The sequence below is a fragment of the Fusarium redolens genome (assembly GCF_020744475.1).
Source record: "Fusarium redolens strain MPI-CAGE-AT-0023 chromosome Unknown BKA55scaffold_9, whole genome shotgun sequence".
NCBI lineage: Eukaryota > Fungi > Ascomycota > Sordariomycetes > Hypocreales > Nectriaceae > Fusarium > Fusarium redolens.
In genome coordinates, this window is record NW_025763672.1 from 1,199,984 (window position 1) to 1,215,541 (window position 15,558).

At 47.5% G+C, this 15,558-nt stretch overlaps 3 protein-coding genes and 2 non-coding genes across 5 annotated transcripts; 3 read left to right on the forward strand and 2 right to left on the reverse strand.

The window, feature by feature from the left end:
• Nucleotides 1–281: 281 nt before the first annotated feature.
• BKA55DRAFT_540324 (armadillo-type protein) lies at nucleotides 282–3,570 on the reverse strand (the record flags this gene model as incomplete). The annotated part of the gene is made up of 3 exons (XM_046190249.1): nucleotides 282–903; nucleotides 953–1,524; nucleotides 1,573–3,570. 3 exons carry the CDS (start codon nucleotides 3,568–3,570, stop codon nucleotides 282–284), a joined length of 3,192 nt encoding a protein of 1,063 aa, XP_046048703.1.
• A 2,983-nt stretch (nucleotides 3,571–6,553) lies between these two features.
• Nucleotides 6,554–8,851, forward strand: BKA55DRAFT_389733 (permease for cytosine/purines, uracil, thiamine, allantoin-domain-containing protein). The gene is made up of 4 exons (XM_046186008.1): nucleotides 6,554–6,859; nucleotides 6,952–7,261; nucleotides 7,315–7,977; nucleotides 8,038–8,851. Exons 1-4 carry the CDS (start codon nucleotides 6,776–6,778, stop codon nucleotides 8,637–8,639), a joined length of 1,659 nt encoding a protein of 552 aa, XP_046048704.1. The 5' UTR covers nucleotides 6,554–6,775; the 3' UTR covers nucleotides 8,640–8,851.
• Nucleotides 8,852–8,987: 136 nt separating this feature from the next.
• BKA55DRAFT_t185 lies at nucleotides 8,988–9,059 on the forward strand. Its single transcript has one exon. It is a non-coding gene; the product is annotated as a tRNA-Thr (tRNA).
• A 652-nt stretch (nucleotides 9,060–9,711) lies between these two features.
• On the reverse strand, nucleotides 9,712–9,783 carry BKA55DRAFT_t187. The gene has a single exon. It is a non-coding gene; the product is annotated as a tRNA-Thr (tRNA).
• A 1,404-nt stretch (nucleotides 9,784–11,187) lies between these two features.
• BKA55DRAFT_570318 (nucleophile aminohydrolase) lies at nucleotides 11,188–14,123 on the forward strand. Its single transcript, XM_046192997.1, has 13 exons — nucleotides 11,188–11,350; nucleotides 11,506–11,571; nucleotides 11,638–11,764; nucleotides 11,812–11,854; nucleotides 11,911–12,057; nucleotides 12,114–12,266; nucleotides 12,318–12,679; nucleotides 12,733–12,749; nucleotides 12,812–13,019; nucleotides 13,069–13,085; nucleotides 13,141–13,218; nucleotides 13,273–13,300; nucleotides 13,356–14,123. Exons 1-13 carry the CDS (start codon nucleotides 11,327–11,329, stop codon nucleotides 13,739–13,741), a joined length of 1,656 nt encoding a protein of 551 aa, XP_046048705.1. The 5' UTR covers nucleotides 11,188–11,326; the 3' UTR covers nucleotides 13,742–14,123.
• The last annotated feature ends 1,435 nt before the right edge of the window (nucleotides 14,124–15,558 follow it).

The following is a 15,558-nucleotide window of genomic DNA, read 5'->3' on the forward strand; positions in this document are numbered from 1 at the left end:
ACTCTCTCAAACAGACCGCCCGCACGTTTTCTCTAATTCTATCTACAATTCATGTCCAGTCATAATAAGGCAGGCTTCTCTGGTATCTATTAAACCAGTTTCGATGACTTAGAGTTTATCACCCTCTCTATCTCCTTCTGTACGCGCTCCATCTCAAGCTGCACAGCATGGACTTTTTCCAATGTTTCCATCTGACGGAAGAAAAGCTTCTGCTGTCCCCTTCGACGAACGGAGCTGTCCTTCTTCTTCGAAGACCCGTTGCAAACATATGCAGTTCCAGTCTATTGTCCTGCTGAGCTGGCAACCTCGTTGAGCTTCGACTTCTCTTCTTCTGTAAGCATGCTGTACCACTCCTGGAAGTTGGCAATGTTCTCGCGACCGCAACGGATGAAGAAGTCGGTCAGGTAGGCTTGGGTCTCGTCGTCTCGCTGTCGCTGGCCACCTTCCATGAAGGACATCAGGTCAGCTTTCGTGGTACCTAGGCTGAGGTCGAGAGTATCATCCTCATCCTCCCAGCCCTCTTCGTCGTTCTCGTCGTCAAAGCTAGCAGACGCCACAGCAGCAGAGGCGGCGTTCGCAGCAGCCCGTTGGCCAGATGCAGACAGAAGCTCCTCGATGAGGACCTTGATGATCTTGAGGGAAGCAGGAACGATTGTGTATTGGTCTGGGTCTGGTTTTTGGTTGGCTTTATTAGCTTGCTGACTTTCAGCGTATCGGGCGTAGATTGAGTCTAAGGTGGAGGTGGTGGTTGAGAAGTCGTGAATTGTTGGATACATACTCTGCTTTGCGCGTGAGCGTGTCTTAATAAGCCCATCGTCGTTGTTGACGATCAGGTCGCCCTTGACTTGTGTCTGGGCCAGGCGAGGATCATTCAGAGAGTAAAGCTTCGACAGAGCAATAACACTAAGAATCCAGTTAGCAGATGGCTTGTGTCCGATTCAGTTGGGCATACTTTTGTCGAATCTCATCGTATCCAGCAAAGTTGACAGAGTTCTCTAGCCACTTGGCCATGACAACCTGCAGACCACTTTCGCCGTTGATCTGAACCTGGCTCAAGAACTCCACAACATCTTGAGCGCCAGAGAGGGTAAGTCGGGCGAAGACAAGGATGAGAGATTGAATGAAGGCTGCAGCTTGAGCAGTAGCAAGTCGGTTAGCGACAGCTTGTAGAAGCTGAGGTAGGAAAGGACCGAGGCGCTCCTGGCCAGCCTTCTCGACAAGCTCGGCAGCCAGGCCGCCAACCTCGGAGGCTGAGTTATCCTCAATAGAAGGACCCAGAAGTCGATCAACGATGTGCAGGCAAACCTCCAGACCAGAACGGCCGTTCGCATCTTGCCAAGCAAGGACTTGCTGATGATCATGTTGAAGCATCCACTTCACAACTTCAGATCCAGGTCGGAGGACCTCACCCTCGGTAGACTCCATAAGGAGACGGTTCAGCTTAGGGAAAGTAGCCGCGACAAACCCTGCGGGGAGAGGCTCAGGTCCGTTTTCGGCCAAGACAGCCAATAACTCGGTGGCAACCTGGAGGTTGTCAGTTAAGCACGTAAACTGTTTCATTAAGAGACTCACAGTGACCAGAGGGTTATCCTCAGTGAGGTTAGCTACATCAAATGCGCCGGTAAGCGTAGGCAGAAGCTTTCCGCAGAGAGCGGTGTAAGACTCCGTGTCAGATAGATCAGCAACAACATCTTCAAAGGCCTCGGAAATCAGCATGGTGACTTGGAAGTTGCTTGCGCCTAGCTTGGCTAGCATGAAAAGCAGATCAACCGACTGAACATCGTTGGACAGGGCGATGCGTTTGTCGAGAGTGATGGCAGCGCGGAGAGCTTCAGCGAGCGTAACGAGAAGTTCATCTGCATCTTCCATATCACTGGGGTCCTTGTTGTTCATGTAGCTTTGGATGGCGTTGATAATAGGAACCTGCCTATCGGCCGACACTTGGCCAGCGTTGATCAAACCCTCAACGGCCTTGACACAGGCGACTTGCACAACCTCAGACTCCTCTTGAGTGATAGAAGTGATAATGCGGTCCAACAGCTCAACCGGGGTCTGGAAAGAGCGGCAAAGAATACCAGCCACGAGATAACCTCTGGCGCGGAGAAGAGGCTCTTCGGGTCGGTTAATAGCGTAGTCAACCAGAGAAAGGTATGCGTGTGCCACTGCTTCGGGAATATCCTTGTTCATATCTTGGAAGTCACTAACCAGCATGACAAAAAGGTAGAGCGCCGCCTCTTGGTTTCGCCAGTCGGAACCCTCACCACCAAAGAGGGGCTGTGTTTGACCAAACAGACCGTCGATCGTCTTCTGATTAAACCACTCACCCATCTTGATCAGCAGATCCCCAGCAGCGGTTCGCGCGGTGTAGTTGGCAGTCACGGAGGTCTCCTCAGCAAGGTACAGGGAGCAATCGATATCCCACAATTCCTCTTCCTCCCGGGTCACTCGCGAATAACCAATAAGCATGTTCATAATCTCCTTCATCCACGGAACCTCTTGAGCTGAGGCATGAGCGTTGAGGTGGCCGTCCAGCTCAGCCTGCACAGGAGGGGCTCTGAAGCATTGGTTAAGGAAGTCCAATTCCTCGAGAATGAGGAAATCCAAGGTATATGGAAGGTTGTCCGAGTCTTCGAGACGTCCTTGGGCATCCTGTTTGATATAGAGCTGCTCGTGGGGTCTCTGCAAAGTAGAGAGCTCTTTCCAGACTGCACTGAAGAAGATGGTACTTTGGGGAAGGAGTAGGTTAGGGAAGACGCGTCGAATTCGGAGGAGTGTCTTAACGACCTGTAGTTTGAGAGCGATAATATGGCTCCAAGAGTCAGGCTGAGACCCGCTCTCGAGATTGGCCTCTGGAAGAGGGCTCTGTAGAACGGTAATGAAGAAGGGGTTCCATTGTTGAAGAAGGCCATCCGCAAAAGCGCGGACCTCCTTAGCGTGGTCCTCCTTGATCATATTAAGAAGATCGAAGCATCCTCGGAAGATGGAGATAGCGAGTGCTCGGTGCATGGGCTTTCGATTCTCGTTGAGGGCGACTTCTGCAAGGGCCTTGGCAATATCTTGGGCCATTGAGAAGAACTGGTCCTCGCTCAAACTCTCTTCAATTATGTCGTTCAGTAATCGCAGGGCGCCGTGAAGCTGTGAATCGGTGCCGGCCGGGACGACGGAGATAACTGTAGGGAGAAGGTTTGGCCATTGCTCAGGGAAGTCGTGCACAGCGATTTTGCCAACGGCGTAACTGGCTGAGATCTTGACTTTGCGATCGTCCTCCTGGCTCAAGACAAGGTCGAGCAGGACCTGCTTGAGCTGGCCTCTCACCTCATCAGAGATAGGAATGATGGGCTCATCGTCAGGGTCATCGTTACTCCAGTTGTTTTCGATAAAAAGTCGCAGGTTGCTCAGTGCAGCCTGACGGATGTTGGTATCAATCGAGGTATGGGCGGCGATGTTGGCGAGAGACAGGGGAAAGGCGGGATTCGTTCGGGCGCGCTTCAGCTCGAGTTCGGCCTGCAGTCTAGGACCCTGTTCTGACAGCTGAGTGTTGGAGAGGAGCTGCACCAACTGGTCCTCCATGATTGTATATCAAGGACTTTGGTAAATAAAAAGGTTTGAATGAGATGGTAAAAAAGTTGAGGTTGGTGGGGAGAAAAGAAGCGGAATTGACGACGATGGTGGGGGAGAGAAACAAAGTGTGGGTCTCGAGCTTGAAGAAGGAAGAGTCCAACGTCGTGCTTCTTAGAAGGAAGTACCTATTAAATTGAAATAGAAGGAAGCGCCGAGAATAGTCGGACAGTAAATCGGTAGAGCGAGATTGTTTATATCCAATTACTTATGGCCTAGGGATGAATTCTCGCAACTCTTCGGCACTCTCATCTCGATACTACTCAAATCGCGGGGCAGAAGCTATTGGTCCATTCACGTGTTTCTCTTTTGTTTTTCTTTGGACCCTGTTTTCTCTGAACCATAGCCTTGGCTGCTGGACCATGACACTAGCAGAGTCTCGGAATATCGGCAGTCGTCATTATTGAAGACTTGCTACTCTGTAAATATCAATTGGATAGGTAACTTCTCTCTGATGTAGGGTATCCAGGTTGTTTGGAAATGGTGCCCCTGAAGCTTGCTCCTATTGTGGATGGTGACGCAGCATAAGTCGAGTCCAATCATAAGCTATACTCTTTATCGTCTCATTGAGCTTCCTCAAATTATACTATCATCAGGCGAAAATCCAATATGGATCTTCGCGATATGATTTGGAATGCAAGCGATACCACAAAATGCAGCCGTGCTTGAAGAAGATTACCCTAGGGCGGCAGTTCCAGGATTCACGATCGTCGGATTTCAAAGTGACTTATCAGGAGATCTGGGTGCTCATGATAATATAGTCAACTGACCTCAACTCAGGCGTTTCAGTTTCTAATTTATCATTCAATACTGTCTATAATTTTTCCACTGATTGGCTTTACACTGGAAATTTGAGTTCATACGCGTGATCTAAACGTGCTGTATAAATAACATCTTGGTCTTCTATAATCACAAAATAGCCATACTTAACGAAATTAACAAATCACTTCCTGATCCGATTTCACGGTGTTTGTTTTCAGCTACTCAAGAAGAAAATCTTCAAATCGTATGAGGTCTTTGACTCTGCCCCATCGAACGAGTGAGTTAACAAAGTTCGCGGGCCGATGACCAGACTTACAACCAATGCCGGTTTCGCTCTCCCTGATGTGATTCCGAGACATTGATGGAGTTTGATGTCGGGTCTGTGATTTTCATCAAGTAATACTTGCATATCAGACGCATTGACTGTCAGTGTTCCTTGATATACGAATGCCGATCCAAAACCGAAGAATTACAGCCACTGGCCTACTTTTCTGGAGAATGCAGCTCGTGAGGAGTTCGATCATACTATGCATGGACCAAGGGCTTATTGAAGTTAGTCTTATTGTTGCTTTGCCTCGGTGTTACTTGGATTTTAAGATGTACCGGCATGACTCTGCCCTCGGTTAGGTCATGCCAGTCCAGAATAGCTCTACCACGCTATACGGGAGAACTGAACCCAATATTGAAGTACATGACTTCATTTCGAAGGTGGTATGTTATTTGTGACAGTGTCGTTGTTAATCTAACCATACACCGTAAAAACGGCGAACTTTTGGGGCAATATGAAGCTGAAAAGTGTTATCGCGAGGTGCTTCCAGAAACGGGAACAAGGATTTTCTTGCCGATATCAACCAGAACCAACGCATCGAGCTCCAGAATAAGATGGGTATGGGAGAGATCATGCAATAGAGTTTCGGTTGAAACCCGAAATGACCTAAGCTATTGACAACGAGATCGCATTTCAGTGACTACTACGTGATGAAGTTCAAGATAGTCCTGATAGGGCAGATAACTGCAAGCCTGGACAAATTTACTATAAAAGAAACGGTTGACTCGATGAGATCGAGTAACAGATTTATTCTGTAGTTCCATACTAACTCAGTTTGGGAAGGGCGGTACGGTACCCGTATCTTAGACGCATCGTTGCGGTGATAAGGAAAGCGAGTTGGCCAATGGTATTGCTTCGTTTATATCCGCCCGGGGTAATCGACCCTCCAATGGGTTGGCTCCGGCTCACATGGCGCTGATAGCGGCGGCCCTGCCTGCAGTTGCAGTTGCATTTCTGCAGAGCATCTTTTAGGCCCAGAACTTCAAGAGGAGTTCGTACCATCTGCACTGCAAACCGCTCGCACGTTATGTTTCTCTGTTGCAACAAACAACAACAAACAATCGAACTCGATCTTGGTCCATCTCTTTATATGAAGCGATATCGGGGATAAATCTCACGTCTACGTCAACATTACCCGAAAACCCCATTCAACAGCCACTCATACCAGGTGTTGCTCCATGGATTTAGGGTCTTGTGGGGGCACCCACCGACAGACGACTTGGCTTCTCGGGCCCCATTATCGTATCCATGTCACTCGAATCATCTCTCCGCATCGTTCTATTCTACGCCGAATAACATACGTACTATGTACTTTGATCATATTCGAATGGATACCTATGAACCCTTCGACTTTGCTGTTGCGTGATGGTATTGCCATGCAGATCCTTCTGCTTTTCGAGGTCTGGATATCTTACTGTACAATACCGTCACAAATTGGTCGTGTGCTCGATGAAACAACAAACAACTACCGACCGGAAATGCAAAGTGCTCTCGGTGTTAACATGGGGAAGGATAACCATTCTCAGCTTGACCTACTACGGCAAGAGTGGCCGCCGGCGAGGGTCCTTGCGTGGTATGTTCCTTGTCGGCTAGTTATCTGCAACGGCCAGGTCTGGGGATGACGATCAGACTGATAGTGGCTGCTGAGCGCTGATAACCTGGAGCCAGGATGGGGTCTAGTTCCTCTTGTCAACGCAACCGCAACGCAACCAGCCAGCGCGGCATGTCAATCTCAAACCATAAATATAAATACTGCCTGTCACCCGCCGCGACCAGACTTTCCAAGACAAGAAGACGGTGGAGAAGTTCCAATTGGTCCCCTCTCATCATTTGGCAAGACTACCATCTCACATTCTTCCATCCTTCCTTGGTGTCATTGGATTTAATCCCAGTCTGCCAGCCCTACTTGGTGTCACCTACACGTCATAAGCACCTCGGACAAGGTCTATCACAGTACAAAAAGTCTATCTTGCTTTTTGAGTTTCTTCTAGATCACATCTCAGAAGCTTTTTGATCCCCGTTACTCTTTTATACTTCCGCCTCCCACCTCGTCATACATCCGAAGCCATGGAGACCAGATCCCGATTTAAAGTCTGGGCTGATAAAGCCGCCGTCGAGTCTGAACCTGGCTTGACGAGCACTCAGCTTATGGTATGAAGGCCTCACAAGCTTTAGCTTTCCTTCATTGGAGTGCATTGCGCATTGCGATCAACGAGACGGAGTTATACTGAACTCTTACGCAGCTTACGAACCATGATCTTAAACCCGTCGAGAAGGAACGCCGACAATGGGGTCCATGGAACTTTGTTGGTTTCTGGATCGCCGATTCCTTCAACATCAACACTTGGATGATTTCATCGTCAATGATTGTTAATGGTCTGTCATGGTGGCAGGCCTGGATCTGTGTCTGGATTGGATACAGCATCACTGGTATCTTTGTTGCGATCAATGCCCGTTTTGGTGCCATGTACCACATTGGTTTCCCTGTTGCCAACCGAACCTCCTTTGGTATTTGGGGTAGTTTGTGGCCTGTCCTGAACCGTGCTGCTATGGGTATGATCTATCTTTCACAACAAAATAAGAATGTATTACTAACACATTGATAGCCTGTGTATGGTATGGAGTGCAAGCCTACATTGGTGGTGATTGTATCTATCTCATGATCCGCACCATCTGGAAGTCATGGGCCAATGTTCCAAACACTTTCAGCGAGGACTCGGGTACGGATACCGCGCACTTCGCTTCATTCTTCATCTTCTGGCTTGTATCGCTTCCAGCCCTCTGGTTCCCTGTCCACAAGGTTCGACATCTCTTCACCGTCAAGGCATACGTTGTTCCCGTGGCTGGAATTACCTTCCTTGCCTGGACCATTTCGCGCGCTGGTGGCATCGGTCCCATTGTGAAGGCAGGAAACACTGTTCACGGCAGTGACTTGGCCTGGGAAATTGTCAAGGGCATCATGTCGTCTATATCCAACTTTGCAACACTCATTGTCAATGCCAGTGACTTTTCTCGATTTGCGCAGAAGCCCAAAGACGCACTTTGGTCCCAGATGATCACGATCCCTTTCGGTTTCGCCATCACTTCATTCATCGGCATTATGGTCTCTTCAGCTTCCTCGGTACTCTATGAGGAGGCTATCTGGAACCCCCTTGATCTGCTGGACAGGTTCATTGACGATGGAAGCTCGGGCGAGCGCTTCGGTGTTTTCTTTATTGCTACATCTTTCGCTCTCGCACAACTTGGTACCAATATTGCTGCCAACTCTGGTATGTGACTGACCTCACTAAGGGGATCCTGTTTTATATGACTAACTAACACCAACTCAGTTTCCGCTGGTACGGATTTGACTGCTCTTCTTCCCCGCTGGCTCAACATTCGTCGTGGAAGTTACATTTGCGCCGCCGTCGGCCTGTGCATCTGCCCTTGGCAGCTTCTTAAGGACAGCAATCAGTTTACAACCTACCTCTCAGCATACAGTGTGTTCCTGAGCTCAATCGCTGGTGTTATGGTCTCCGATTACTACATTGTGCGCAAGGGTTATGTTGATACCAAGGAACTCTACGATGCTCGCAAAGAGGGACCTTACTACTTCACAGGTGGTTTCAACTGGCGTGGCTATGTTGCCTACGTCGCCGGAATTGTCATCAACGTGGTCGGTTTCGCCGATGCTGTCGGCGCAAAGAACGTTCCTCAGGGCGCGATCTACATTTATCAGCTCAACTACTTCTGTGGTTTCATTGTTTCATCGGTTATGTATTGGGCTCTATGCAAGATCTCGCCAGTGCCTGCGACTAGCGATCGATGGATGGAGGTTGGTGATGAGATCGATGACATCCGGGTTGCTTATAACTCGAGAACTCCATCGTACGACGAAGAGATTGCAAGGGGCGAGGCGCCGAAGGCAGTTGATGAAACGAAGCATTTCTGATTTTGAGCATACCAAGATGGGAGTTTATTCATAGGGGACTATTTATTATAATGATTGTTGTTGATTTTGAAATATTGGAAATATACCAGCTGTTGCTGAATGACGAATGAACATAGGGTTTCTGAACCAATCGGCTTTCCTACACGTTGGCTTTACCGACAATGGTTTTGTTATGGCATGTTAAAATTTGCAAGAACTACCAGGCCAGAGCCGCGAACCTAACTCAAACATCTTAGAAAACCTACTATACAATCCTTCAGTTGACTCAAGGACCTACGACTATTCCCAGAGCTCTCGACATCATCACCGCAGAGCTTCTTAGACTTCATTCTGGAGCGTGTTACACAAGCCCCGTTGGCTCAGTGGTAAAGCGTATCACTAGTAATGATAAGATCACTGGTTCGATTCCAGTACGGGGCAACACATTTTAACAACTGGGGCCCTACAGGCGCCTGATTTTTGCTAGTCTTTGTAAAATCTCAGCGAGCTTTGCTGACGCACTTGACTTTTTGGTGTCGTGTAACAAAAGCGGGACGGCACGCGAGCTTACTTAATTTAAGGTTTATGCGGGATGATGTCACGTATGCAAGCACTTCCCACGCCTCGATGTTGTTACAGAAAGCATACCACAACTTGAGATGGAAGACAATTAATACGCATTGAACATTTATACATACCGTTACCTGACAGTGGTGGTTCTATTGAGCTCAAGGCATCGTCCATGCGAAGCACTTTATGTAATCTACCGCAGACCTTTGAGATAGCATCAATAAGCTTAGACATAGGGCTATGCATTTGCGCCAAGATTCATCCCGAGGTACTGTGCTGATTTCATCTGTCGCTTCATAGAACGTTCCCTGTAGATCAATTTCGATCAACAAGAGGAACACCGAATCACGATGCGAAACTCGGGAAGGTCCAAGGCGAGTGCTCCCGAAGTGCCACGTGCAAATAAGCGACGTCGCCACCAAAACGGAAGCAGCTGCGCGCTGCCTCAACACCACAGAAATCATCGCGACCACGAAAAAGAATGTTAGATGATTTGGCAAAAGTTGAATTTCGTTGAATCACGTGCCCCGTACTGGAATCGAACCAGTGATCTTATCATTACTAGTGATACGCTTTACCACTGAGCCAACGGGGCTTGTGAGGTGATTCCTCGCTTGTTGAAGAGGGCAGCTGAGTTAGAATCTATAAATCTGGCAATTTCATGCGAACATGCAGGTCGAGGGCTCTCGTTTTGGGATTGAAGCAGGCAGAATATGGGGTATTGGAGAAGAAACATGAGAAGAACGTTGGGGCTGTGGAAAACTTTATCGTTTGTGTGCAGGATTGGCAAACTGGCGGGGGATTGCGTCATACATACAGATCAATCCTTGTCCTGTGCGAGCCTGATTACATGATTTCGACATGGATGTAGTTTATATTTGCCTGTCAAATGGATGTGCCATGACTCAGGAATTGTAAGATAGACTGCGACAAGGAGATTAAAGAACATCAAAAGTTTACACTATCTAGTTGCCGACTAGAAATTTGCTTGAGTCTTTATCCCAGACCAATATTAGGAGCAACCAATAAGTATTCCAAGGTTCTGGAGTATGGACACCGGTATATGTATATTTACAGCAGGCTATACCCCCTAGTCTTATGAATGAAATGAATGTTGATGCTGCATGCAACTAAGTGTAAAAATGTAGATGGAACAATGTAATAAATCAGAATAAAAGCGCTACAAGGGGTATGCATAGGAGTTGACCAGGCAGTCTGTAGATAATGATTCCCCCTACCCTGCGGTGGCTGCACTTGTCTTTGTTGCCGTCTTCCGGGATTCCCGTGCCATGTGGGCTTCTTAGTTTTCCGCACCCTCTTGGTACATTGAGCACAAAGAAGAGAGATACTGTCTGTCCATACCAGAGATTTTCTTATTTATTTATTTTGTTAGACTTTTCAATGCTATAGATATATTGTGCACAGAACTCTAGCAAATAAAGATTTCTGCGGTGTTAGGTAGGGAAATGCACCACAGAGATCATGCAAACTGATGATGGATAGAAAGAAACCCCACATACTTGATGAACGGCCCAAGGAACCGCGGTGAAGCTTGATTCGTAAGAACTAGCTAATGTTATATTAGGGTGGTCAGTTGACACGAGAACTTCGAAATGCGGGATTAATATTCCAAGAAGTTTCGATAGTCTGTTATCTGTTGATATCGATACCTTGGCTTCCACTTACACGGTTTGGGCATGTTTGATGGATATGGTTGGATTGCAGCTTCGACTAATTATTGAAACTTAAGTCGAAGTTAAGAATTTTAGAGTATGCTCTAGATTGAACAACACCTGATTATCTGCAATGGCGACAAAATGACGGAGAAATGAAGAATTATCTTGACATCGTGATTTGATATTGGGTTTAATTGTCACTAACACGGAGTAAAGAAATGACATATTTTGGGGGACCCCACCACTGCGGATCATTGTCCGGCCCGCCTTGACCAATACGATCCCCCGCCAAAAGATTTGTGGTCGCCAAAAAAATGACCGATATCGTCGTGACCAGAAAAGAAAAATTTTCCCGTAGGTTTCACAAACGAACTGGTACAAGTCAAACTCTTGTTTGGGTGTAAGAACACTCGATTCCTCTTCAACCTCTCCACGACCTATTTTCGTGACACGATATTCAACATGTGTGGTGTTTCGGCCATTTTGGTGAGTCTTCACTCTTCTCTTCTCTCTATTGCCCCTCCCCCGCGCTCATAGAAAAGAGACCCTTGCCCTTGCTCGGACTTGACACGGAAGTGCTACCAAAAGAGATGAAGAAATGAAACATAACATCACATATCATGTGCTGACAATCTTAATAGCTAGGTGATCAGGAGGCTACCTCCGCCGCCATTGATCTTCACGAGACATTGTATTATCTCCAACATGTTAGTCCTCCATCGCCAATATCCGAATCCCGAAAATCGATATCTACGGGTGTTAACCAGCTATAGCGTGGACAAGATGCTGCAGGTATTGCTGTTTGCCAGGGTGGACGAGTTTCTCAATGCAAGGGTCTCGGTATGGCCAGCAAGGTCTTTTCTGATGGCCGGCGACTTGAGCATCTTCCCGGTTACATGGGTATGGCATTGCGATGTACAGATTACACGGAGACTGACTCTCCATAGGCCTGGGCCATGTTCGTTACCCTACAATGGGAACTGCTTCTGCGTATGTGTTACTAGGCGCATAACCTCGTACACCACTGACCAGGAATGCGATTATAGCTCTGAAGCTCAGCCCTTCTACGTCAACGCCCCCTTCGGTATCTCCATGAGCGTCAACGGTAACCTCGTCAACACCGAATACCTCCGCAAGTTCCTCGACGAGGAAGCCCACCGACACGTCAACTCCGATTCCGACTCGGAGCTCCTGTGCGTAATCGAAGCTCGCGCTAATTCGAACCACGATGACTGATTTGTACCAATAGCCTCAACATTTTCGCACACGGCCTTCAGCAGCTCGGCAAGACTCGCGCCAACTCGGAGGATATCTTCACTGCTCTTAGTGATGTCTACTCTAAGTGCCAGGGCGCTTTTGCGTGCACTGCAATGATCGCTGGTTTTGGTATCCTTGCCTTCCGGTGAGTCGTCACACTCTATACGACTTCTTGTCAAAAATTGACAATATTCAGTGACGCCAATGGAATCCGACCTCTTTGCATTGGTTCTCGACCTTCCGCCACACTCCCCGGTACCAAGGATTACCTCGTTGCCTCCGAATCCGTGGTTTTGAAGCAACTCGGCTTCTCAAACATTGTCGACATCCTCCCTGGCCAGGCCTGTTTTTTGCAGAAGGGATGTGCTCCCAAGTTCCGTCAGATTATCAACGACCGACCTTACACACCCGATTGCTTCGAATTCGTATACGTCGCTCGTCCTGACTCAACCATGGATGGTATCTCTGTATACCGCAGCCGACAAAACATGGGAGAGAAGCTCGCTAAGAAGATCCGTGCGGTTCTCGGAGAGAAGGGAGTTCAAGAGATTGATGCAGGTATGAGATATCCATATATTTCCTGCCTTCGAGTTGTACTAATTACTTTCTAGTCATTCCCGTTCCTGAGGTATGCCCAGATTAGGAGACATAGTGTCCATGAAAACGTGAAAACTGACTCGCTGTCAACAGACAAGTAACATTGCCGCTGCTACTCTTGCTGAGAAGCTTGGCAAGCCATACGTCACAGCTCTTATTAAGAACCGATACGTTCAACGAACCTTCATTCTCCCCAACCAAGCTCTTCGAATGAAGAGTGTTCGCCGCAAGCTTTCACCCATCGACTCAGAATTCCGAGGGAAAAACCTGATCCTAGTGGACGACAGTGTTGTGCGTGGCAGTAAGTAAACTCTCTTGCAAATGCAAATCAATACTGACCCGCAAATCAGCTACATCTGGACAAATCGTGAGTTAAATAACTGTGAATTTGTTCAGGAGAGAGAACTAATGGGTGACTGTAGGTTCAAATGGCCAGAGAAGCTGGTGCTGTTAAGGTCATCTTTGTTTCAGCCTCTCCAGAGTGCATACATCCCCATATTGTAAGTTTTAACCCCGGCACGAAACATTGAACAGAATACTAATAGTAATTGAAGTACGGTATTGATCTTGCGGATCCTGTTGGTATGAAGATATTTTGCCCTGTTGCTAGGCTGTTTTGTTACTAACCTTTGTGAAGATTTGGTTGCTCACGGCCGAACGAATCAGGAAATTGCCGACTACATCGGTGCCGACGAGGTTATCTTCCAAGATCTTGATGGACCTGACGGACTGAAGGCCGCGTGTATGGAGGCTGCTGAGGACACAAGTAAGGTCCAGGACTTTGAGGTCGGTGTCTTTTGTGGCAAGTATGTCACAGAAGTGCCGGAAGGATACTTCGAACATCTCAGTGATCTCCGCAACGGCAAGCGGAAGGCGAAGACCACCTTGACGACAATCAAAGCTGGTGGTGATGAGGGCGGAAACGTGGTCGTCAGCTCTGGACCTACAAATGGGCCTGAGGCTGATGAGCGAGAAGATATCAGGTCAGTCTCTACCAAGGGCTTAGTGGGTTTCGTCTGCTGACACGGTTTACAGTCTTCACAATATGGCAAGTGAACAGATCACAACCTCATAGGTGCTGGAGATGAGGCACAAGAGTACTTGAATAATGGGATCATACTCGCCCTTGGAGCAAGGCAATACGAAGAAGAAGACGATAAGTCTCAGTATGGGCTTGGAAATGGAATTTAAAGACGAAAAATAGAATGGCGTGTCAGACGATTATCTAAGATGCCACGAAAAATAATACAGCCGGCAGGGCTGCCAGCCAGCTGTTAGCAAGAGTACGGTCATAGAGTCACAGTCTTGGCTGGCAGCTCTGCGAGGCATGAGGATACTAGAGATGCCGCGAGGCCTAGATGCGTACGAGATTACGAAAAGCCAAATTTATGAGCGTTGCTTGACCAATTGCTGCTTGATCGACACTGGTGATTTGTTGATAGTCGTCTGACCAAGCCATATTGTGATTTTGTCTTATAAAACTCGGTAATCGAAGGCACTAAAGTCATCTTGAGTGGGTTGAAATGGGTATCTTCGATATGGGTAAAGCTAGAGGGATCAGAACAACGCATAATGTGTTATCTGGTTTCCTAATTCAGGGTTCACAAGAGTCTGGAGTTGAATCACTCCACTGTGCCCATCATCACCATGATTTGCAACTAAGACCCATAAGATATAACCCTAGTGGAACAAGGACGGTAAGCAAGGTGAAGAAATTCAAGTATCGTGAAGGTCAGTTGGCATTTTTTGGTGGAGTTGTTGCAATGGTGGGAGGAGCCTCATGAGGAGAAAGTCAAGGTTTCTCCATCAAAATAGCCCCATGTTGGAGGATTTCCCTGCTAAAACCTCGCTGGCGTTTAGAACTGTTTTGCTTGGCCCACGAAGGGAAGGGATATACTAGTTGTTTTAGTTAGTAGCCTTGTTAGTTGCTGTAGTTGGAGATAGTTGGAGAGGGTTTCAATCGGAGATGCCAAATTTCATATTGACTAAGTTCTTTGACTAATCTAATGCTGTGAGAGAAGAGATTTATCGAAGTTGGTTAAAAGCCACGACAAAAGAGTCATGCCGTTATTACAGAGCATTAGGGAGTTTATGCCAAGGCAAGGCAAAACGAGGTAGGATGCGGATCATAGTGCCACGGCGGTTCATATGCTCCGTAGCAGGGGCTACATCACGATCTCCAACGCATAAAACAGAGAACAGACGCACCAGGATTAGTCTACCCCTCACAAAAGAAGGCAGAAGGGAGAGAAAAGAGAAAAAAGAAGACAAAAAGAACAAGGCTTCGAAGAACAGCTGGTTTCCAATTTGGGCAACATTGTTACCTCTGGCTGGATGTGATTGCGTTGAACCCACAATGACAAGCTTTCTGCGGACTCTGGTGGGAGCTTTATGATGCAGGTCCCGGAGCTCGGCTGCACGGTATGTATTTTCGTTGCCTTTTTGGGGAGAAATAGCATCGGCCATAGTCGGGAGATCTGACAGCGAACGTGGGGCATTTTCCAAGAAGAAGAGAGAGGTGAGGCGGGCATTGTATTCATTGGGGATCATGATATGGATCACAGAGGGATATATTGGTGTGTCAGTATACCCAGGTATACAATTACATACTATTCCCAGATGCTTGCTTGATGCTATTGTCAGCTCTTATTGGAGCCGAGTCATGAGATCTACTCTTAGCATAGACTAGTCGAATCAGTACTAGATTGTATATATTAGTCCATTGCCTGTCAGTTTTGTTTATGTCGGTTGGTTAGTTGGGTTGGTCTAATAGATTCACACACCCTGGGCTCTGTGTTTGTACAGTATCCATACTCCGTACCGTGTGTTTATGACAGACT